The sequence below is a fragment of the Vanessa tameamea genome, chromosome 4, assembly GCF_037043105.1.
Source record: "Vanessa tameamea isolate UH-Manoa-2023 chromosome 4, ilVanTame1 primary haplotype, whole genome shotgun sequence".
In the NCBI taxonomy this organism is placed as follows: domain Eukaryota; kingdom Metazoa; phylum Arthropoda; class Insecta; order Lepidoptera; family Nymphalidae; genus Vanessa; species Vanessa tameamea.
Window position 1 is genome coordinate 14,051,527 of NC_087312.1, and position 26,866 is coordinate 14,078,392.

At 32.0% G+C, this 26,866-nt stretch overlaps 1 protein-coding gene across 1 annotated transcript in view; it reads left to right on the forward strand.

Moving 5' to 3' along the window:
• Side-ii (sidestep II) overlaps positions 1 to 26,866 on the forward strand; it is a 394,183-nt gene that overhangs the window by 159,837 nt on the left and 207,480 nt on the right. Inside the window, exon 3 of the mRNA XM_026633535.2 lies at positions 196 to 331. Coding sequence (XP_026489320.1) covers positions 196 to 331 — 136 coding nt within the window. The remainder of the gene's footprint in view (positions 1 to 195; positions 332 to 26,866) is intronic.

Genomic DNA, 26,866 nt, shown 5'->3' on the forward strand with positions numbered 1-26,866 from the left:
CGGAAAAACTCTTAGAAGTAAATCAAATAGAAAGCATAAAATGCTCTTATATTAATATTAAATAAAATTAAAAATCACAAAAAAGTGCTGTTTTTCACCATTTTTTTTTTTATTATTGGATTTCAGTTTAGACAAATATGCTATACTATTAAATAACTAAAATCAAAAATTAAAACAGATCTTTTATTGTTTCAGCGGGTGTGCGCACAGTGGACGTGCAGGCAGTGGAGGGGATGGTCGCGCAGTTCCCCTGCGATCTGGGCACGGCCGCCAACGACAAAGTATACATGGTGTTCTGGTTTAGAGACGATGCCGGCATCCCCTTATACAGGTCAGATTTTTTTTCTTGATACTATTTATATATTGCAAATTTTTTTCGAGTTTTTGTTAAAGGTCAAAATTATTCGATCAATCGAACGACTACGAGTATATATGTAAATATTTTTTTTACAAATGATGAATGCAATTCTTATGTATGAATATGATATACTCCTCATAGAATGATTTGTAGTTCCGAAAAGTAATCACGTAGCTATACCTGATTACAGTCGTTAACTAGAATTTTAATAGAATTAATGATTTTAGTACTCAATGTAAAGTTTTCCCAAAATGTAAATTACAATTTTATCTCGGCTAACAATGACGTGCCACCAGTAGCGTTATTAGAATAACTAGTGTTTCACCAAATCTCATTAAGATAAGTTTTTGGTTCGTACGTGATCGCGGGCTGCAGCGATAATTACTTCGAAACATATAAGTTTTCACTTAGTTGAAACTTTAGTGTAACTTTACTTATGTCAGACAAAGAGAGCTCAGAGAATATAACGCGGAATATTATTCAAGTTGTAAATTATACATTATTGTTAATTTCGCCCAAACTTTCAAATAGTGACTTACAATTGTTATAACCTGTACTAATATTATAAATGTGAAAGTAGTTGTATGTCTGTCTCTGTTACGTTTTCACGACTAAAACACAGAACTAAATTTGATTAAATTTAGTACGAATCAAGGTTGAACCTTAAGGAAGGATACAGGCTACTTTTTTACACCTCAAACCTAACTGGTGGGCGACGCCACAGGGAAATAACTAGTATATATTTTAATTGGCTCTTTAAATTAACTTTGAAAACACCAGACTATTTTGTGTTTATTACTACAACGACTATATTATGATCTTTGCTCAAGAAGTCATATTTATATCTGATTTGGAACTATCGAAACATTGGTTTGAATAAAAAATATATCTCAGTCAAAAATGGCTGGTTATTATACTCATCCTTGTTCCGTATTTGTAGATAATTTATATATCTGGTATACACTTATGTAACTTTCAGTTAGCGACATTACAGCGACACACTTAGCACACTTAAGTTTCAAACTGGAGCAATTATAACCAAAGAAACATTATAAATAAAACATTTACTAATTATTATTATTTATTTAGCTTATTCAGATATTTAATATAATACTAAAGCAGAAAATTGATTCTTCAATTTCAACAAATAGGTTTTGCTAATTGCTAATAACACTGCGTTACAGAGATACACATTATCGTAATTATGAATTAGGCATTTTATTGTGATAACTAAATCGATACGTATAAAACTTATAACAGAACATACGCTTCGTCATTTTACTTGCTTTAAATTAGCGCGATGAATTCATTTGATGTTCCTTTATCTTAAGCTGAGTATTTTGTATGAAAATAAGTAAAATGTGTTTGTATAACATAATGTATGTTATGCGGCCACGATTATATAACATACATGTGACGTTAAACAAGGTTGACTTAGTACCATATTTTTTTAAGGTTGAAAATTATCTGGTGCTTGTCCCAACGTAAACTTACAAATTGGTTAAGATTCACGTTTAAATCACTAGACTATCTGAGCTCTAAAATTCACACGATTTATAATAGTGTATCCTTGTTGTATCTCATAAGATATTTACACCCAAACTTTGGTCTAGACTTCTAGGTAGAATAAAACGATACCAGTGATTACAATGTCGCTTTATATAATAAATTTTTTTTGTGCAGTCATCCATAATGTTCCATTAAGCCAAGCTAATGTGTTGGCGGTTTGCGGAATGGAGGTCAGATACGTCAAGCTGGCAAACTTCCAAGTTCGGTTAAAAAGCAAATCCTGGAGAAAGACAATTTACTTATGCCATCCGTTTGGGCTTTGAAACGGTTCGAGTAACGAATGGATTAAGTAAGCTACTTGGATGTCTGAAATGGTAGACCGAGCTAGTATTTTACAAGTGGTGGTGTGAATCGGGTCGGCAGGGTACCACGCGATCACTAATTATGTTATCGCTTGTACAGTTATACTTTGTTTGGATGTTTCCTGGTTTGGAGGATCAGTAAATAAATTGAATACAAATACCTCTTAAGTATCCTGGTTGAGAGTTTTGATGTTATTATGATGTGTAATACTTTTTATTATACAAATGTTTATGTATGAAGTTGCCAACTTGTAATTACATAACAAATCATATCAACATATATTGATTCAAATAGAGATTTACCGTGCGTTCGAATGGACAATCGGCTTAGAATGAGCATTCTGGTTAGAAGATTCGACGAGGAATTTAGGTTTTTATTTAAATTTCGAATAATTTTCGATATCGATAATCATTAATTAGTATAATAAAAATAAAACAAATGAATAATTAATATACACCATATTGTAGAGGTAAGATTCTTAACATCAACTGATTAACCAATCCTATGAAAGATAGATGAGAGCGACAACTTAAAATTATCGTTGCTGACGTCACTGAAATTATCGTTTAAAAAATTTGCATTAAATAAATTTGTTTCCAAGTAATGCTTATATAATTCGACTCCAAAAATATTTTTAGGTATTAATATTATCTAATTGTAAACTTAACATAAGAACATTATTAAAGAAAAAAAATTGAAATTATAAGTAGTAAGTATTATAAGTGCTTTTATCAAATTTTATTATTAATGTCTTTGAAAAGTTTTTCCAAGAACTCAAATGAATTCAATCAAACAAAGTAGCGATTCAATGGTAAACAGCGAAGAAATAAAGTAAAAACTGCACATTGTTAGAGCCAACTTTAAAATTCATTAGCAAACCAAAGTAAGTCTGGATTCTTCTAGATGTTTATTACATCTGCAGCAGAGGCAAGAAAACTATACGTTTTCTGCAAGTTTGGCGCAATAATTAATTCATACGCTACTGCTACGCCAACTTGAATTTAACTACAACGTTTTTTAGAATTACGTGAAATTTTCATGTAAACAAAGCCTTATTTTTTCTCTTTTGAACGTTTTATTAAAATTCTAAAAAATGTAAATCTCTGCTGCTTTTAACAAGTTAAAAATCCATAAATATTCTTAGCTTCAATGACCGAATCGGCGTCTATGCAAGCCTGTCTGGGTATACCATCACATTTTTACCACTAAAGAACTCTACTTAGCATCATTAGACATGACGTCATAGTTTCCAAGGTTGTTGAAGCATTGGCGAAGCGTTGGTGACCACTTACAAACGGGTGGGCCATTAGCCAGTTGGCCTTTCTATTATAAATGAAAAACAAAATGAAATAAATAATTACATAAAAACATAGGGAGTTGAACCGCCAACAAAGGAACGAAATTAATATTTTTCCTCATTATTAAGACATTGTAAAAAAAAAAGTAACGTTATTAGAGTAAAAGGAATAATCTTTCAGTTTCAATGTGACTGTTAATTCATTGAAAGAAAAATTCTATTTATTTCGTAACGAGCTCATTGTATCAACGTATAATGTAATATTTTCTTGTTTATAAAAGTTGCCCCTGGCTCGAGCGATCCAGAGGTGTCGCAGGCTGTTAATTATAACTGTATTTATAAATTTAAGGGCCACAATGGCCGCCCAACTTTTTCATATTAATTAAAAAGTCAGTGAGTGTCAGCACCTCGAGAACTAGCCCGGTATCCGCTCCACATCTGTGAAGTCCGAACTTTAATACGTTTCGTAACTTCCCAAATATTTCAGTGTTTTACCCACTCAAGACAAATTGCTTTGGCCGTTTTAGGGCTTTTTTTCAAGTCGTAATTTCACCATTCGTTGCCTCGCTTCGAGGAAACTGGTTTAAAGACTGCAGCTAAGTAGGTTATGCTAAACTTTGCAACTTTTGCTCTTGAATTTATTTTCAATGGAATAAAAGAATATCATATATTTTAGTAAATTACATTAATTTACACACTCTGTGTACGCTTTTATCGTCATAAATCTCACCAGGTGTAATACTTAAGAGAGACCATGAAGGCTTTTTTAAGTTTTACTACTTATATTGAAATATAGTATAAAACGAAATCTTAGCAGTTCACTTGTCAAAGAAAGTACGTTCACACAGAAAGTTGCTACTCAACATTCTTCTTCATCGGTACAATTTTTCATCTAACTCATTCGCCGTGTCAGCCGTTTGGAACAAATTAGCGGTCTCCATACGGAACGCTCCTTTACACAACAAGTAAAGAAAATTTTCTATCTAGTGTTTAATTTCAAATTTTTAAGATGACTTTAATTAATATATAATTACCGTAATTACTTTAAAAAAATCAATCAAAAAATGATACATACATAATTTTTTCTTCTCCAATTAAAAACAATTAGAAGTAATCCAAATAACTATTTCAATTACCCTCTTAATTTGTTCTTATAACGTTTTTTCCAAAGCTATTTAGCCTGTACAGGACGAAACGTTGTGCTGAACGAACCTATGAAAGTTTATTTGTCCTCTTAAGGTTGGCTTATAGGGAATGTTTTTGCATTAATAGCCTTGTAGAATATATTTTAGTCTTTTTTTCTTATCATTATAATATTGCACAAAACTTCAATAAAAAATTAGACTGAAGTCGCTCTAAATTCAATTTAATTATTAAAATTTACAAATTATCGTTGGTAACGAATAGCAAAATTTACAAACATAATTCAAAAAGTTTACGCACGCTGTAGAAACTTTGGTAGGTTTGTCGGTTACGAAGTTTTGTTCGCTCTCAATTCGTGCAGAACGAACGTTTCTCACACATACGACCGCGTTACATCTCATGCTCAAACTGATAAACTTGCAAGGATGGTCTGATCATAATAACAAGAAATTGTTCATTACATGAAAATGGTTAATTAATACACATTTCGTAAATTTTATTCGACACTAAAAATTCGAAAATTCAGTATCACTTGGTCGTAAGTTAACTCTGCGCAAGAACCATTTTCATCTTGTGATGAGACAAAGACTATTATTTCATATTAATAGTTATTAATAATAACTATTAAATAAAACAAACATAAGACCATTGAGTTTCCGTTTTTTATGTAACGGTTTTAGAATTATAGTTTGTAATCTAGGTTTCAGTTTTAAATTGTTTTGTTGCGAAACGTTTTAAATGTCTACTACAGAAGACTGTATTGAAATAGGGTTCTATGATATTTTTGAATATGCTGAACGTATGGTACGTACGTACGTATAACGTATTAATAGATAATTTAACTTCGTAACACGTAAAACTTTCGTTAACCTTCTTGGATATATTATATAATTTATAATTGTAAGTAATATTAATATTACTTACAAATATAAAACGCTCAATAAATTCGAATTTTGAATTGAAATTTCTTTGGCCGTAAATTTAATTCGAGTGCTGTACGTAAAAAGGCTGTATGTAAAGATAAGTTTAAATTTAAAACTAATAATTTAAAGTAATTATTAATGAGAGTTCAGGTGCAGGATCAATATGTTTATGTGCTTTACGAGGCGCGGTACACACGTACAATTTCCAGTCTCCAGAGTTTCTATTATCCTGGCGAAGCAGAGCAGCCAGTATCGTAAGGTGCCTTCGTAATGTTATTAAAGAGTACGTACTTAACGTAGATACTTGTGTGACTAAACTAATACGAATGTAACTTTATCGATCGAACTAGAACAACGCGCTCATTCAATTTCATTTCAATTTCGATGTCAAATAACAATTCGTAGAATGTATTGATATATTCATATACGGTGCGGTCTGCTCGCTTGTCACCCAATTTATAGAAATACAAATAGTGTGTGTGTGTGTGTGTGTGTAATACAAAAAGTCATCGTTTATATTTGAAACTTGCTCTATCGTTTATTGGCACACAAAAACAATTTAATTGTTTTATTGTTTCGATAAAAACTAACCTATATGTATGTATGTATACGAATAGATTATAAATTTATAGGCGGAGTCAGTTTTTAGTATGTAATGTGTATTCATATATTTCAGTCCTTTTTGCCAGTTGCAATATTCACAAAGAAATTAAGTTTTATTTTTTGAAAATGTATATCGACAATTAATAAGGTTAATTTAAATACGAAGCTGTAGAATGTAAATTCTACTGTAATTGCCAAGAATCTGGATAGGTACTCGTTTTTGTTTTTAGTTTCGAATAAGTAGGCAGACTGCGTTTTCGCCCACACTTGGGTACTATAAGTTCACATCTATTGGCTAATTCTTGGCTAATTTCCATTGAGAATATAACAGAAGCAAGTTAAAGGAAAACATTATAATTCATTCATTACCGAACAATCAATAAACCATCGGTTTTGTTGACATTAGGCTTAGCATTCAGGTTTAAATAAATATTTTTAATATTACCTTTTAATACAATGTTTAACGAGTAAACAGTTTCGACGTATTTCACAGCTACTCTACAAGTATAAGCCCTCAATAACTTAACAGTAAAAGGAATATTTAGAGATATGGAAGTAGCAGGTTCGGTATGACCCCTGGGAATAGTTGGTACCCATAACTAGTTTAAGCTTTATGCTTTACATGTCAGGGGTAAGAAGTATACTTATAGGGATTAGGAAGGGAGAATTTATTTTTAATTTTTAATAAGTAATTAACGATTCTGTGACATAAGACTTTTCGCGTCAGAGAAATTAAGTTACGTTACAGATAAAACTTTGCGTTTAAAATAAAATATGAAATATATATTTCTAGGTCATAACTAGAAATATATATTTCATTGCGCCCAGACCAAAGTCAAAATTGAAACGAAAATGTTGCGAATACATTTCAGGTATTGTAAAATATGTGTTTAAAGTCCCTGAATATATTAAATATCCAATATCCGAATTTCAGATAAATCACATTACTTTAAATTCGACGTTTAAAGGTAACACCGTCAAGGACGTTACTGTTAACAGAATCGTTATCCACTTTATGCAATGCCGATCTGAAAACATATCCTTCGATAAATTCAACAAATAATTCCCGTACTTACTTCTACCATATAACGTTTTCTAGTATTTCTGTTCTATTACTTCTCAATAAGGTTAAAAATTATCTGACAAGAAAGCTTAGCGTGCGGCGGAACAACGCACGTATGGAGTGTCGGGTCAGTAGTTTACGATAATTCGGGATGTTCTCGCAGCGAGTCGATTGTCGATAGTCGATACAGCGCGTAGCTCGTTATCGTAGCTAGATATTTTGAGTAATTGGATATTTAATACATATTCGGAACAATTTCTCTGAAGCGCTTTATAGCTGCTAACTTTGCTTGTTATGAATTCAAAATTAACTAGTAAATATATCTTACTAAACCTGTAACGACGTTAAGTCTCTAGTGGACGATTATTTGTATCTCCATGTTTCATTGTACTATTGAAAATTTAATTAATAATTATGCAACTCGTACATCAACATAATTAATATTATTACTTTGTTCTGACAGACTCTTGTTAAACTATGTCGTGATTGTGTCCGTTCTTAATATATTGAATTATAAACGAAAATTAAGCGACATAAAAAATAAAAGATTTGAGCTCACGCTGAATTTGAATCTCCTATGCAGTCCACTTGCTCTATCTGATTATATCTGTTATCTTTATATAAATATCCAAAGACAAATCAGTTTTAGCTTTAAGTATTGAGAATTCATCAGTAGGAAGTTTAGAAAAATCATATCTTAAAAGTTAATAATAAATATTACTATCCAAATACGTGTCTCAAATTTTCATATCAATGAAAATACCTACCGCCACCTGCATTGCCTTATTTTATAGAGTTTCAATATGTTTTCTCTATATCATCGTGGATTTTTAAAATAATTTATATAAAATAAACAAATGAATTTAATTTTGTAAAAAACAAGAAGGTTTTTCTGGCTTTTGTGTGTCAAAAATACATACAAACGATTTATTTCTAATGCCCGCTCGCCGGAAGAGCGGCGAAAAGGTGAGGACATCGTGCGATGGGGAGCGGGAATACGTACTAACAGATAAAGTAAAATTAAATGAATATCAATTAAATCATACACGAAAAAAATATTGAGAGAAAAACTGTATTATCCAGATTCGACTTTAAAACTCGCATATTGCTATTTAGAAAATGTTTTAGGTACGTATGTGTGTTGATAAAATTTTAGCCTTATTGTTAGCTATTAATAATTTAACGGATAAGCTGAGATTCAAGGATATAATCAAAATTTAAGGCCTGTAATATCTTACGCTTAATTGCACGCCAACACAAAACATTTGCAAGATACAATAAAATAAAAGATACATAAGTGACCCTTATCGCTAAGGAGCGATCTCTTCCGTGTGATATTCGCTGATATCTGTGTAATCATCTCCGTTGATTACTATTCCGTTTCACTTAAGCTATCTATCGAGCAGTGCTCATAATGTTTCGGTTCTCAGTATAATGGAGCTGATTCCGATGTTATTTTATCGCATCCGTTCTTCGAGTGGTAATAATATTACACGTACTCAATAGAAAAAGCGATACTACAATTAATATTTCTACTCAAAGTTGTATATAGATAAACAGATGTATACGAAAAACGCTTCAGCGTCGGCATTCCGCGCCATCTTGCGCGAACGGGGCCCGTCGCTCCGGAAGCAGGCCTAAGCGCGGCACATCCGCAGCGGCCGCGAACAATGACCCGCGGATGTCGGATACGCATTAACGGTAATAGAGTTATTGCGGAACCCCGCATTGTGTTTGTATAGCATTATGTGGACGTGCAGTTTGATGGTTCTACTATCTACGTAGTATCTACATTTCATGTTGATATCGTACTGGTTAAAATGATTATAACTAGTTCCTACTTGCTCGGTACTGTGGTAATTTAACAAGGATAGATTCGTCTCAAATAGTTCATTGGATAAACACAACATTGTATTTCTTGATATAGCATAGTTATTTAAAATAATGTAACGCCTACGAACTTTAGGACTACTTTGGAAATTTAATTATAGTACGTTTTTATTCAAGTAAGCAGTTTTTAGTAAATTAACCTGGTAAACGAAAGCCTGTTAATGTCCCACTGCTGGGCTAGGTTATTCTCTTCATTTTAATGAGATGGTTAGGAGCACCACGACGCTGCTCCAATGTGTGTAGGTTGAAATTAGACACATGCAGATAACGATCTATTCCTTCAGCTTCAAGTAAGAGAAAAAATATATATTTTAATCTAGGTGAGGTTTGAACCTGCAACCATCGTTTCTAAACAGTAGGCTATCTCGGCACTAAGCAATTTGGTATTATTAAAATTATTAATGTAAGGTTACCCACCCTTTCGGTTTATACATACGGATGCAGATTATACCGAAAATAACTTACAGGAAATTCAATATATACTATTTTACACCTATTGACTAGGTAATAGTATTATTATAGCTGTAAATTTAAATTTACTGGCCAAGATAATACCACATAATATCATGGTAGCTTCACTTAATAGAGTTTGTTAAATGACGATTCAAAAGCCTACTTGAGTAAAGTATATTTTGATTTTGATTGTTCGTTACCAATTATGTAATATCGGTCTATCTATATGTTTATGTTATCTCTGATCTATTGTTTAATTTAAATAAAAAAAAAAATTACTCTACCATTTGTTTGTATAATGAAGTTGTCAAAAATTTGAAGCGATCGCTTCGAGGTATTTCCACGTTCAATCAAAAATTGCAAATTGTCATGATCACGTGAAAAAAACCGTTTTGTTTTTCGATTTCTCGCTGATGTATTTTCTATGTCGAAGTGATAAAATTATTTAGAACGAGAGTCGAAGTTTGAAAATTATTTTAACTTTTTCTTCGCATGGAATTCATCTTTTACTCCAAAGAGCTATCGATACCATTTAAAAAAAATCGAATATCGATATATATTTTTGTTTCAGACAATCAAATGATATACATAGATATAATATACTACGCAGAATAACTTATACTTTTAATAATACAAATTTAAACTGCAGAAAACGTATAACAATACTTTCGTCACGAAATAGTCTTTAATCCAGCTCAAATAAAAGAATAACAGCAAATAATTAAAAATGGCTCACACAGCTTTGTACTGTAATTGTTTCGAGAATTTTGTTTCGGGAGCTCTGACCGTCACGAACGTTGACAGGCGAAATGTGAGCAAATCTTAGGGCTGTTCTTCACTGGCAGCACTATCCTCTACACAGAAATGTTGAAGTCTAATATTTCATTTTGAAAATTACTCTATAGTATCGCCTTACTGACTGACGAGCATTTGCCTGTGGTGTAACAATATAAGATTTTTCTGCAGTCGAGACAATTGTTTTTACTCTGTAATGCTTGATTCTTCGTGCTATCTAATGTAATGTTACAAACTGTATAATTACATTTTGTCCACTGTATGGCTCAGTACTCCTGACTCACTCGTGGAATGTTTGGAATCTGAACTGTTACAATACAAATGAATGCTTCCAGTGAGGGATTGCCTTTAGACTACGTTAAGTACTACCGTTTTTATAAAAAAATTCGTGGTAGTCTAGCTGCTTTCAAGGGTTAAATTAACACATATTATTTCTTAAATAAAGTTGACCTAATTTCAAATTAAATTATAAAGAGTTCAATAAAAAAAATGCCAGCTGTCTGTTCACCGAAACAACGGGCTACTAAAACTTTCTTGCTAACATTTAAGTGCATTCACGTCGAAAAACAAAGCGGCATGTTAAAAAAAAAAAAAAAAACGCCCGACAGATCCATAAATAGTGCTTAAAGCAAATAAAACAATACACTAATAAAAAATTCACAATCTACGAGAGAACTCTATAGCGCGTTTTTAAAGGATAGAATGTTTGTTTATTTTATTTTTATCGGCATCAATCTAGTTCGTATTTCATGAAAATATTCGATCGGCTTAGTTGGAAAAATTCGGTTGTATAAAGTGAAGTTATCCGTATCAAAACGCGACCAGCGATGATGCCTGGTTCACCACGCAGATTGGACTGTCGATATAATTGAAATACATACAAAATCTAGATATTTGTGTGCCATACTAATACCAATTAAATAACTGACTTTAATTGGCGATAGGACTTTGTGCAAGCCCGATTGGGTAGGTATCGCCCACTCATCAGGTATCCTACCGGAAAATATTAATATTTAGTATTATTGTGTTGCTGTTTGAAGGGTGAGTGAACCAGAACTATGGGTAGAATATTTGATATTTCTAGTTAGGTAGCGCATTGGTGATGTAAAGTATGGTTAACATTTCTTACAGCGTCAATGTCTCTGGGTGGCGGGGAATACTAAACATCAGGTGGCTAACGGTACACAATACACAGTATAGTACTGCCTGTGAACGCCCTGTTGTGCTATGGCCTCCTCTCAATTTATAAAGGTTTGGAGTTAATTATACCATGCTGGTCTAATGCAAGTCGGTGGATATACTTCTCGTGTTGTGGAACTTCTTTGAAAGTACTAACCAGTACTGCAATAGTACAAGTAACAAAAAAATAAATCATTTTCACATTAACAGCCTGTAAATTTCCCACTGCTGGACTAAGGCGTCCCCTTTTGATAAGAAGGTTTGGGGCATATTTCACCATACTTCTCCAATGCGGGATGGTGGATACACATGTGGCAGAATTTCGTTGAAATTAGATACATGCAGATTTGCTCACGATATATTCCTTCACAGCCGAGCACGAAATGAATTATAAACACATATCAAGCACATGAAAATTCAGTGGTGCTTGTCTGGGCTTGAACCCTCAATCATCGGCTAAGGTGCACGCGTTCTAATCACTGGGCGGTCTCGGCTCAAATGACTATAATTGTTAAATAATTGATATTTTGAGAATATAATATAGTATAGTACGTCACTAATAAAAGCGTTTATAGTCTGGTGGTTAGACGCTATGAATTCCAACTAAACATTATAAGTTCAATCAAAGACAAACATGAATTAATTTCTATGGTCTAATTTTAAGACGAGGTATTAGCACAATTGTGGGACATTGTGTTTGTTTATTCACAAGATCAAAATAGTATGCAAACACGAAAAGTTTGGGTGAACATTTAACAGGGAGTGTCCGACTCCACAAATTCAATAAATCATTCCTAAGACAGACAAAAAGTAAACAACTTAAAAAAATTACTTTTGAGTTATTTACCAATTTCCAATAAAATCTATGTACATTACGAACCAATGTTAGATGTACATTTAATATAATCTTGTAAAATTAATGATTGATAGATTCAAAGTGTTTGTAAGTGCGTTGAGGAAAAAGCAATCGGATAATGCAAATTTGTTTATTTCTTACTAAAAAAAACTATATAATTTATACAAAAATAATTTTATCTTTCCAAGTAGAATACGAAGCAGCAATACTTAGTACTGTTTTGTTTTGGTTTGAAGGTTGAGTGAGCCATTGTAACGTGGTTAAAATTTCCCACACCAATGTCTTTTGTCTAAAGTGACCACTTACTATCAGTAGCAAGTCTACCTATTTATTTCAAATAAAATAGTAAATAACTTCTAACAATGTTGTGGCCACAGTTTCTCATTATATGGCATCAAGAAGGGTTTCGGAGAAATATTCTAGTATTTTCTATATACGTAGTACATTAGTTAATTGAAATGATCAGACTTAGCCGTAAGTTTAATTAGCAAGGCGACGTAATCACACAGGGATTAAATAAACACACGGATTAAGAGAAATTTCATATATATCTATTCCAATACATTTCTAGAGCACTTGCACGTGTTGGTCAGTAGGTACTCTTATTTCTTAATTTTTCTGTAATTTTACATGCACAGAATCAGTTGTACTAACATCAAATGACATTGATTCGTTCCAGTTTGAAGGATAAGTGAGACAGAGCATTCAATCGTCTCTGTTGTTAACCCATGTGACATAAATCTTAGGTGATCTAAGTAGTATGTGTATAGAGGCATTATTGACCATTTATTTCGAAAGGCCTATTTACACACCCGTCTAATAGCTATAAATAAAAAATAAATAAATATTTCTAGTATATTGTGTCGGTTAAATATCATTGAATCGTTTTTATAAATTTTATTAAAATCCCTACAAGGCCGTATATTTAAATTAAATTATTTTTTTATTAATTTTTATGTACTTGTCTGACTTCTTTTAAATTGATGTATGAAAATACTGAATTATTATATGAAGAATACACTGGATCGAAATTTCAAAGACAGTTTTAATAAAATTTCGTAGTTCGTCGGTTATTATTATCAAACAACACAACAATTCCGAATTATTCACAATATTTCTTAATTATCTCATAAAAATAAACATAATTACATCACAGTGTTTGCTGCTTAATATTATTAAAATCAGGAGAGTCTCCGAAATAAGTAAAGCAAATATTCTGATTGGTGCTGAAAAATTAACTCGCTTTAATTTTCTCGAATTGAGAATCACCGTGAAATATATTTTGAGCCAATTCCGCGAATATTCAGAGATGAACGTTATTGATTCATTTCGAAATTTAAATTGCCGGCGTCTATTGGTAACTTAAGTGTTACGAAGCAATAGCGAATAATTTAATATTTGTTGTTATTTTACATGTGTCAAATAATTATTATTATGGCAATGATTGCTTTACTCATAGTAGATGAAATATTATAGATCGAATAAGGATTATACAAAAAATTACAATCAACACTAATATTATGAGTTCTAGAAAGTAACTGTGTCTTTTTTTTATGATATCAGTAGGCGGACGAGCAAATGGGCCACCTGATGTTAAGTGGTCACCACCGCCCATAGACAATGGCGTTGTAAGAAATATTAACCATTCCTTACATCACCAATGCGCCACCAACCTCGGGAACCAAGATGTTACGTCTCTTGTGCCTGTAGTTACACTGGCTCACTCACCGTTCAAACAGGAACACAACAATACTGAGTACTGCTGTTTGGCGGTAGAATATCTGATGAGTGGGTGGTACCTATCCAGACGGGCTTGCAGAAAGCCCTACCACCAAGTAAAAGGGTCTGTCTGTGTGTGTTACACTTCCGTGCCAAACCACTGAACTGAATTTATTGAAACTTTGTTTCGTACCTGACATCTTACGACCAATTACTAAAGTGAAAGCGACCACTAGTTTTATTATATATTAACAAAGTCCAGATAATGATATAAAACAAACAGGCAGTAAACTAAGGTAAAAAATTATGTTCCTTTTGCCTGTTGTTACACTGGCTCACTTACCCTTCAAACCGGAAAACAACCATACTAAGTTGTTTTGTGGTACAATATCCGATGAGTGGGTGGTACTTACGCAGACGGACTTGTAATACCTACCACCAAGTAAGAATAAATACATAATATATCTGCATTTTTCATATAAAATTTAATCTAAGGAATATTCTATATTCTATTTATGTTTTTTTATGTATGTATTTGTATATGGTTTTTCCTAATTTTGAACACTATTTTTTTTGTTAAGATTTCAGAGCTTTTGATTAAAATCTACGTGTTTTATCAACAAGACCATCGCACCTGAATTGAATAAATATATTTTATGAAATCAAAACATTTAGACAAAAGTGCAGATAGCACAGAGATTCACTATTTAGCACAGATAGTTTACCTGAACGGTGCCTTTGTGCTTAGACAATGGAGTTGGGATTATTGCACTGAATACAACGCCCGTTGTTCCAGAAATGGGTCGAAGTCTTGCTTGGAATTTAGTCGCCTTTAAAAACACTTTCGTGATTTTGCTTTGCCTAGATTGTTTCTGAGTATATAACATATTATATAAGTTTATAATATTAAGCGCATCGAATCCTAACTGGTAAAAAAATGTGAAATTGAGTTTGATTCTCTTTAACTTTTCTTCTCAAACAATTTTTATCATCTGTCTGTGCTAATGTATTGCATTTAAATAAAAAAAAAACAACATTTTAAGTATTTAATAACATATTTACATTCATCTTTTATTTCATCGTGATTTTGTGAAAAAGAACGGACATATGTAACGGGAAGCGCGCGCTATTTGATTCAACCAATGAGCGCGCGTTTCGCTAGTGTTGACTATTATATGGTGTCAAACAAATTTCCAAGAGGATACTATGTCAGATGTTGTCACTACTGTAAGGCGCACTCATTTGATTATATTACAGTCACCGAGACGTCGCACACAAACACCAAACGTTTGTTTCAAGCTACAAAAAATACATTTTTTCAAATACTCTAGTTCAAATCTAAGATATAAAATGAAAGGCGATGTAGATGGAGCGCGCGTGACCTAATAGTAAAGCAATAAAAACGAATACAAATTAAATGGACGTGTAGCCACAGTAGACGTGAAGGAAAAGACACAAAAGGCTGTGGAGATATTATTATGCATTAATATAAAGCAAATACTGTAAATACATCAGAAGAAGCGTCAAGACAATTTCAAGAAGAAAACGATTCATAATTATCTTCACTAATTTAGTTAGTTAAAATTCAGGAATAACAACGTAGTAATAACGTAAAGAAATAGGTAACAAATACTTATTGATATATATATAGAAATAATCTACATTTTAATACTTGACAAATTAATAATATGGTCCCATTGAAATTGTATTCATTAAATGTGCATTTCTTTTAAATTTTTCTAATTCGATCAAAGATAAAAGCAATGCGGAAATATAGAATGTACGATTATAAACGTCCGGCTAATTATACGTAGGTACTACATATATTTTTAGAAGGTTGAATGACCGGTATATTAAAGTATTATCATATCATATGTGCATATAATGTTATTAACTTTAAGCTACTTATTTAAAAGACTCTCTTATTCTATTTAAACTACGAAACTGTCTCTGACTAACATAATTCTCGCTATGCAATATGTCTATAACCTGATATTTGAATTTAAAAATGACAAAACTTTTGTATGTTGTATTTATTTTCATTGTAATACTACTTCGCATTTGATTATTTTATCCGTTCATTAATTCATTCTCCTCTCAGTACCTCAAACTCTGGCTGGGATGTAGATTTTTTATTTAATTAATTTAATATTCTGTATGATAATTAATTGTCAATGAAGCGACAACAATGACTTGTAACTAATTAATACATTTGTATTTATTGGTTTTATTTAGTATTTTCATCGAGATTATTTTTTTCAATTGCAATATAGGAGAGTATCTTTAAAGGAATGCAATTGCATTCGATTTCGCTTCAAGCGATTGATCAAGCGACGTAACTGAATACATAATATAAATGAAGCTGATTGAGATTACGATAACACTGATATCATAGTATGGAATGAAAACTATAACTCCTCTGTTCCTCGAGCCCACATAATTTGTAACATATGGCGGTCAAGTTGCGACGAGCGATTAACGTCTGAAGCTACGAATTCAACTGAAGATGAATTAATTCAGCTTAAAGGGCCTCGTCCATTTGGAATACAGTGAGTGTGAAACTGAGCTTTAGCGAGGCGTTACTACCTAACCGATATGTTATCTTTAATCACAGATGTCACATATATTAAGTGAAAATATATCCCGATCTACTATGTCATACATGATATATCATATATAAAATTTAGCAAGTTGTGTTTTATTCAAATAAATTTAGTGTAATTCATGTAAAAAATATTTATGATCATATAACGCTACACGTTCTATAGTAAATATTTTACATACAACAATAATATTTGAATGATTTCGTACAAAAACTCCCACACGAAAACATTTCCCCTTGTTTATAATGTATAATCCTGAAATCAGTAGAACGTGAAAATTCTCTATAACACACGAATGGCCAACAAAAAAACGTGTCCGAATGAGAATCACAACAGGATTACACAACAAAGACTTGATAGACAGCGCGTTGAAGATCCCGTTTGGTATAAAATGAGAGATCGCAAACAATATTTCAAGCAATAACAAAGGCCCCTGGCCTTTGGCTGAATCATAGCGAAAATTGAAAGCGCCACGCTGAATGAAGATTCGGTCGTACGCCTCGTGCGTGAGAGAGTGGCTGTATGACTGACGCTTATGAGACAACTTTGGAAACGTTTTGTTAAAATGAGAACCGTGATGGAAGTTTTATTATTAAAAATGCTCATAGTTTTGCACGACTTGAATAAGCTATTTATATTTAAGTTAACAGCGTGTAAAAGTTACTAGAAACTCTTTATGACCTTTAATCGCCGTTCCCTTGTGTTCAAAGGACAATATGACCAAGGAAGATATCATATGGCCTTTATAAATTATTGATATCTAGTTACTGTCTTCTTATTAAGAACAGGATGAGAAACTGTTGAAGGTAAGCTTCGTGAACTTTTTTACTTGTGCACACATATATATATATATATATGTATATATATATATATATTTATTAAATATTGGACAACATCACATACATTACTCTGATCCCAATGTAAGTATCTAAAGCACTTGTGTTATGGAAAATCAGAAGTAACGACGGTACCACAAACACCCAGACCCTAGACAACATAGAAAAGTAATGAACTTTTTCTACATCGACTCGACTGGGCCGGGAACCGAACCCGGGACCTCGGAGTAGCGTACCCATGAAAACTGTTGTACACACTACTCGACCACGGAGGTCGTCATAGGTCGAATATCATTACGAGAGATTTATTATTCCTTTCATTGGCAACTCATTCAAGCTACGTAAGTATGAAATTCAATTAAAGTATTATGTGCTAATTTTATTTTATTTATTAAGTATCAGCTGTTTCATAATTAATCTTGCGCTCTTTACTCGCGTGCCGCATTTGACTGTCTAATCGGTGGGTATATCATTTTTTTTATTTGTGACCGATTGGAATGGATTTATATAGTATTGAAATTACTGAATTGTATAGCCAATCAAGTATTTGTTAGCATTTACGGGTTATTTGAACAGATCATATTAAAGTAATATTATATTTTATTATGTTTGAAACAGATATTATTAACCGTACCGCAATATATTAGGTATACAGCAAAATAAGATCGGAGTATTTTTTAACTCTATCGTAAAATAATTTGATTATCTGTCGCCATAAATTTTGATATTGAATTTTAAATATAATTTATTTATATGAATTTTATTTTTAATTTTATTTTTAACCAAAAACATATGCAAAAATTTTGCACTGACAAATTTCGAGGAGAAGCAATTCATCTTCCCTTGCGTTAAGGGGCCAACATATTACTTAACTTATTTAGTAAATATTAATGCAACTGTATTTTATTTATGATAAATCGAAAACCGAATGCTTTTGAGTTCCCGTTGCTTCATCGCAAAAATATACGACTAGCGGAATTACATCCTACATGCGATACGAGGGCAACTATAAACATAACTCGAGCGCACGAAACACCGTCGGTGCTTACACGGATTTGAATCAACAACCTACAGTTAAAATTTACATCTATCTATACATTAGTTCGTCTCGGATCTTAAAACAAATAATTTAATTTATATTCAACGAATCGCAACTTCAATTGCTAAGTTACGATCTGTAAATATCACAATGCTTAATATAGTCCTTATCTCTTCTTGCTTGCTTCAGAGCGGGTTGTTGGTTAAACGTGTTGCAGATTTTGACCCGACTGATGCTGATTTTCTTGCAATGTTTTCATCGCTGAGAATTATAAACAGAAAGGCGTGAAGATTACTTCTCTGAAGCATTAGATACCAATAATAGTACCGATACTGACACTGTAATTTCGTCGTTCAATAGATTGCCTTTCTTGTACTTGCTCAAATATTCAACGCAGGTAAGCTTGGTCAATTTATGATATTAAGGTGTGGATTTATTACAAATATATCACAACATATTGCCTCTTATACGAGGTAGCCTATATTTTTCTTTTCTCGGTAACGTCATACAAGCAAGTATAACAGAACACAAACGTGTGCATAAATGTAAGTCTCTCTTAAATTAAATCAAATCAAATATAATCGATTAAAGTACTTATTATTTTTATATGATTACATTAAATATAAAGCTACTACTGTTTCGGAATGTAGGCTCCACCAAAGAGAACCGACAATAATAAGATCCACACTTGATTTTACAAGTTATGCGTGGATATGAAATGGAATAAATAAAAGATAGTATTACATTTTTGTTTCTAAACTTGAAACGATTTGTACAGTTGTACTTTGTTTTAACAAGCTCAACGTACGTACGCAGTATTGGTTTGTTATTTATTCTGAAAATGGTAAGAACAGAAAAGTGTTTAAGTGATTCAAAGCATAGTACGAGACTCAGCAATTTAGTTTCGCGGATCGTTGTGCGCAATAAAACGAACGTCTTCGGAGGCGTGAATTCGCACACTTTTCCAAAGAAAAAAGAATATATATTCGCTTATTCGAGGCGTTTTCCTCACATGCAAATTATTATTATTGTGCGAGCTTCGGTATTAACGGGGTTTTATTGCGAGAGACCTTTTTCCTTTTCTTGGACGTGGGAGGGTTTTTGCAGAGTCTAGAAATCTATCGATTGTCGCCTTATAATCATTTGATATCCATCGAGATTTACTTGTCAGAATGGATTTATTTGACACTCGGAGGGCCTTATTTATCTACTTTATTGTATGTAGTTTTTAACTAATATAATAATATGTTATTTTTTTGTATTTTGTTTGCATTTCTAAAACTATAATAATTTGTCATGCCTGCATAACTACATTGTATTAAACAAAGTCGCTTCGCGCTGTCTGTCTAACACTGTGTATGCTTAGATCTTTAAAACTACCCAAAGGATTTTAATGCGTTTTTCTAAATATTTAGACTGTTCCTATATAGAATAGAAATATTGATAATTTTAGAGGTATCTAATGTGATGTAAACAATCACATTTTCTTGCGCTTACATTGCATTTTTTTATCCTTGACTTTTTACGAGAATTAATCCTTATAAAGCTAATATATCGATGGGTCCTATGTAGAACGGCCAATATGAAAATTGATAACTTTTCAGTAGACGCTCTCAAAGTTTCAATTGGTTATAATTTTTACATGCTTCAACTTATGTTATTAAAATTTTGCACAGTTATTGTGACACCTAATGTTAATTTTTTTAGCTAGTTTGATTTATTTATGTAATATTAGTTTTTTAGTTAACGTAGATATGACTATATACGTGACTTTTTTGTATAGTAATATACTGATAAAATATTAATAAAAAGGCCAATCAGTCATTTTGGTCGATTTACTCGCCAAAAACTAATTTTAAAAGAACGCGTATTTTAAATTTTTTAAGGTATACATATTTATAAAAAAAGGTTTAAAATAAATAGATAACTTAAATTGATAATAATTATATAATAACTTTATGATATATTTCACATTGACACTTATACGTTATTTTATTTAGTGTTATAAAATTATTAACCCTCAGTTAGATCACAAAAATAAAAATAAATAAAAAATATTAACATCTTTTTTTTTTTAATCAATACTAAATGTAAAAACCTTTTCAAAATCACGTTGGAAATCAACAAACTTATAAAAATAAAAATATATTTAACATAATTAAAGGTTCTTAGTACACGGCCTAAGAGGAAAAAATAATAAAATCAAAATTAATAAAATCCTTATATGCAGAAATTAAACATTTAAAAAACAAAACAAAATCACTCGTTGTCATCATTATCAGTAGTAATAATCATTGAATTATATCTTGAAGCTTTCTCAATTGTGGCATGTATGGAATCACCCTCATTCTGTGTATGTCCTTTTTCAAGGAAAGTGTGTTTAATATCAATACTAAGCTGTTTAGCTGCATAGAGGTACATAAAAAACATTATCCTATTTCTATTTTGGCCAGTACAATTATTTGACCAAAATCTAAAGTCATCACAGCCCTCTTTAGTCTTAAGTTTAATAATATCGTAAATATAGCTAGCTATTTCCTTTGAACCCTTCATGGCTATTTGTTCATTCCACAAATAACAGGTACCAACCAAGTGCCCAATATCAAAAACAGATAAATTATGAACTTTCAATCGCTTACAATAATAAAATAAGCTAATTTCACCACTAGGAGCTAGCAACACTTTCTGTAAATCAAATGTAGCACAAAATATTTTAGGATTATTTTGTGCGTTATGTTTATCGTTCTGTTTTAAAGATCTAGACAATTTTTTGTTCTTGATGTGATTTTCAAAGTTTTCTTGTATTTCCGGCGTTATTGGATTGGTTTTATAAGATAGAAATACATGACATTGATCCTTTTTGGGTTTGTGAAATGACAGATTGATATTTTTATTGACCACATCTCTATACTGCCTTAATGACTCGCATTTGCTACCATACTTAGTTGAATCAAACCACTCTTTATATAAATTAAACATTCGCGTAAAACTTAATGATCCGTCTAAATAAAGTTTATTACTTTCTTTACGAAAATAGTGTGAATCAACCGGTTCGAATGAGTTCACGTGATCACAAATACTTTTGATCGTATCTGGGTCTGTAGATGTTTTATGGTGACTGCCTACCTCTATTGTCTACTAAAGCAAAGCTACCGGTGTCACTTGATTTAGATATTGCGGTTCTTATCATCTTGGGTCCACAGCTAAGAGTATTTAAAAACATTTGTTTGCAAACAATTAACTTAGAATTTTGATGGTTTTGAATATAAGGTAAATGATAAATGTATGTAAATGATCTCCGAGATTCACCGTCTGTAATTGTTCTTTTTTTATTTATTTTAACAACATAGTTACTAATAAAATCGTACTGTTTTGAATGGTCACCGATTTCCCAAAAATTATTAAAAATTTCAATTCTTGTGTCGTCATCTAGCTTTTGAAAACATATCAATTTATACGTGTTTTGACATGGTTCTCCCAGTTTTTTTCCTAATCTTATATTACCATTTCGACTATAGTAAGACTTTCCTGTATTTTTCAGTCTTTTTCTCTTTGAATCTATACATTCATGACAAAATGTTTCCCGTAATCTTCCGCTGTCTCTTTTTTTTGTAAATCTTCTTTTTCTGGAACTTAATGGAACAGGAACCTCTCCGGATGAGTATTGTGAAATCGGAGAGGACACATTGTCATCCGTTAGTAAAGATAGAACTGATGGAATTGGTTCTTCATTACCAAAAGGGTTTATACTGCCATAGGGTGACGGCATAGGAGTATGTTCGCTACGTATATCGCTCATTTGTCATTTGAATTAGGTCTTGACTGTCACACCCATGAGAAGTGTGTCTAATTTCATCCAACGGGTTAGTAGTTGTTATAGGTCTATTTAAGGACACATTATCGACAGTGGGTTCATTTGGCTCATGGTTATTTAGGTGTGACATATCAGTATAATGTTGTTTATCCAGGGATTGAGTTAGTTGAACAGGTGCGATGGAAACATTTTGTGGCAGTGTGTTGTTTTGATGGCTTTGATTTAACTCTTTATCGTCATTAAAGATATCTTGCAACAAATTTAGATTTCTATAATCGTTTAATATCTCATCAGCTTCAAATGGAATGGAGAAGCTGAAAAAGAATATGTTTGTACACTATGTAGTAATGTGGATAGTACTAAATAAACAGTAAGCTACTTAAATCTCTTTCGGTGTGCAAGAATGGTAAATAAAACAACTCAAGTTAACTAATTTGAACTAGAAACTGAAAGAATAAAAAATAAAAATATATGGCCAATGTGTCTGTTTTCAAATTAAAACAAGTATAAGGGCCAAAGTAGCACATTGGCCCTTCTACCCAGAATACGGGATTTTTTTAAATTATATGTACAATAATTAACTATTGATTAGGTAAAAATCAATATTATTAATACATGACAATACTATAAAACAATGAAATACTTACAAAGATCAGTGTGTTTATTTTCGTCGTTTTTATAACCTAGTTGCTCACTCGATTCACTATTATTTACATTACCAATCGCTAAATTTACTAAATTCCGACTTCTACTATACTTAGATTAATGTTTGGACGTCATGTTACACTAAATTATATCTTATAACACACATAATATTCACTAAAAAATTGATAAATTATTATTACAGCACGACACCGTTCCGTGTTTGGATTTCCCCGCGTATAAGTCTCGAATTACCGTTTTGCCTTTATACGTTTAAAATTATGTCACATAAGCTCTTTTACAGTAGAAAAAAATAGTATTTGCACCTATAAATGTGTATTTTATTTTAATGAAACTTGTTAAATAGACTAAAAGGAAGCATTTGACACAAAAAAGTGAAAATACTAAAATTGTTGCATTGGCCCATGTACGTAGGACCCATCGATATACTATGTTCAAAAACGTTTTAAAATTTGCAATTGAATCAATTTGATTGAAATTCTCGTGTGCAACATAAGTACTTATTTTGTCTGTTTTTTCGTGTTACATATTATGTTTAGCTTATTTCATTATACTCAAAAGCAAATTGATGTTATTGTATAGCTTAGCTTGTGGTCCAAGTTGATGACGGTGTTAATTAAGTAACTGTTTTATCAAGCTACGAATAAAATGATATACATTACTACACAAAAAAATATGAAAGGTAATTTTAGCATTAATCTATGATAAGCATCATTCTACGTAGAACAATATGAGAATGTTTAAACATATAAACAGTATATTGTACAATTCAATATTATAGATTTGTTCAAACTTTTTTTACGCGGCCCCAGCTAGTCTCGCTCGAGTTTCAATATAAACAAGGCGTTGCTTGTCCGGATTTGATGCTGCGATATTTAGAGTGGCTCTATAAACTGTCACATCATGGCACTCATTTATAAATTAGTATTAAGAGTACTGACATCATTATCAGAATGAAACAATATTATTTTTAACGTTGAAACCGTTTCACAGACAACAGCTTCAAAACATCCTACATTCTTTCGCAAATCCCGAAATCCAGTGTAAACGGAATGAGCACGTTACACTTTATAATCTGATTTATGTTCACCCGTATTTGCATGAATTATGTGTTTTTATTTTTCACAAGATTTTTTAAACTGTGCCTTACAGACACGAACTAATTACACGAACTCTTTACTGTTATGTATGTATGGGAAAATATAAGGAATGCGTAAGAAAATGTGATACTCTTAACAGGAATACAAGCTTAGTTTAAATTAATAAGACATATACTTTCTTCAAACAGATTTATACTCTTACATTGAAGATCTTAGTGATAAAGTGATTAAAATAATTCTTTATTATAAGACCAATTTTACAACCTTTATCATAAAAATTGTATCGTTAAACAGTGCATTATTTTTTTTTCAAATGTCATGTTTCTGATGAGAGAAAGAGAAAAATCTGTGTCAACCCATTAGACCGCTATATTGTTTGTAAGTTAAACGAATATAAAACTAGTTTGAACAAATTTTATTAACGGAAATAAATGCTTATAACAATAAACAAACTTTTAATTTTAAGTTTTATGTTTGCAAATCGTTCCCAAGGGACGAGTAAGCGAGCGCTCGTAGTCGTAGTGGCGCGAGGCTCGATTTATTCGCAATTTAGGAATATAGCTAGGATTAAGGATAAGCTTTATATTATTTTCCGTATAACAATTACCCGTCTATAGCTGGAGCACCGAACGCCTGCAAGTGCTATATTTTAATTACCTCCCTTTGTCACCGGTGCAGAAGTGGGAGATCCTTTGTCTCGAGCATGCGACGTCATATTTCTAAGACAATGCCAGAAACCACCATTTGTCACTCTACGTTGCTTTGACGCCTTTATTTCACTCAAAATAAAGTTGTGTTTTAGATTATGGTATCGCGGAAAGTCATTAATCAAACTTTCGGCGAACAATTAACCGCCTAATTTGTTAAACGAATTTGTCGTTGTCTTTTTAATTTAGGATTCTATTAGCGCTTCCGGTATAATAACTTATTGAATTTAAAAGATCAAATGAAACGGGGTCCTTGTTTGTAACGTACATAAAAATAAAAATTAGGTTAATTGATGGTGTAGTATGCTCCTTGAATCGCGCTGTACTTTGTTTATTTTTCTTTTATAAGAGCATGTACATACTTGTAAGGACTCTAAATTGAGCCTCAATACTAGCTCTCTCCACAGTTGCACATTCACGATAACGTAAATAATAAAATTTAATTAGAGCAAAAGATAAATTCGCGCTCTAAAAGTGTTACTTTGTATCACACCAAGAAAGACCTCAGTTTGAGATTTCGGACGTTATATAATATTAACCGCATTTTGTTTCTAGAATATTCCTTCGATAGGCATTGGTTTTGCTTGTTCGAGGAACAAAAGTGTAAGAAACAAACATTTATCAACGCGCCACGCCCGGGGCGGCGCCTAGTCTCTGCCATTTGTGCCGAATTACTCGCCAGAAGCCGCTCTTGAATTATGGCTATGAAATCGGTCCTTCTATAAATCATTATTAGGAATGTCAAAAACAGAGAGTCTAAGACAGTGGGATTATTTCGTAACTCTGCTCCAATTTGCTTAATTATCCAAGTTGGTTCAGGCACTATAGAATTCTTCCATTAGATTTAATGGCGTCTTTAGTAGTTTAGTCTGGCGTCTAGATAGGTTGGACGTTTTATTTCGATCTCGTTGGTGCGTTATCGTTTCTTCTGAAAGACTCAGTATGAAAAAAGATAAAACCCGATATAAGCTTTATTGATCGTATAATATTGTACCATAGAATTTCAGATTGATTGTCAAATCACTGACTAGCGGTTGAATTTAATATGATATATACAATCCGCGACTCAAATCGATCTCAGACATCTGCCTATTGATAGATTGATTTTCAGACTGTTTCATAATAACGAAATTGAACTGTCATACAATTTCTAAACTATAAATACCTGTCAATCCTTTTCCACTCAAACGATCCTTTGACGTGATATGATCCTAGTAAGAATAAAAATATTTTTTTTATGCGTAGATTACTTGACATAAAATTACTATAAGCTCTATTCTAATATATTAATACAAATAAACAGTTTTTAGCGTCGCATATAAATTACTGTTGGCAACATAAAATATGTAATTAAAAACCAAGGTGCAAGATTTATCTTCATCAAATGAAGTTTGCATACAAAACGAATTCATTTAAAAAGGTGGTTGATAGGGGATGAAAATTTGTAAGTAAATTTGACATTTGATGTTAAAAATATGAAAATAGGTGTTTGGGGTTTAAGAGTAAAATAAAATTGCTGAAGCGTCTTTAATCACTTAAAAGTAGGGACTGGGAATGAAAGTTTGTATGGTAGTTCATCACAGGAATTTGAAGATCTAAATTTAGCTTTATTTTTCTGATTAGGAGTAAACAAAAATTTTAGTGTATTTGTATATTCATCATCCCTGTAGGCAACGAAATTACCAAACAACTCTAATACCTAATAAAATTGTGTAGATTTCTGAATAATGTTCCCAATGGTATATCCCATTGATTACACGGCTATAAATAATGAAGCTATTTACTATAATTTTCACGCACATAAATACTTGCATAAATATCAAATAGTACGAAAACATAAAATGATATCAAAAAGTCAATCAATTCGTTCGGGCTAACGATTGTCGAAATGAACCGTAATGACCAAAATAATTAATTATTCGACGTTAGCGGTCATACAGAGCGTCATTTGAA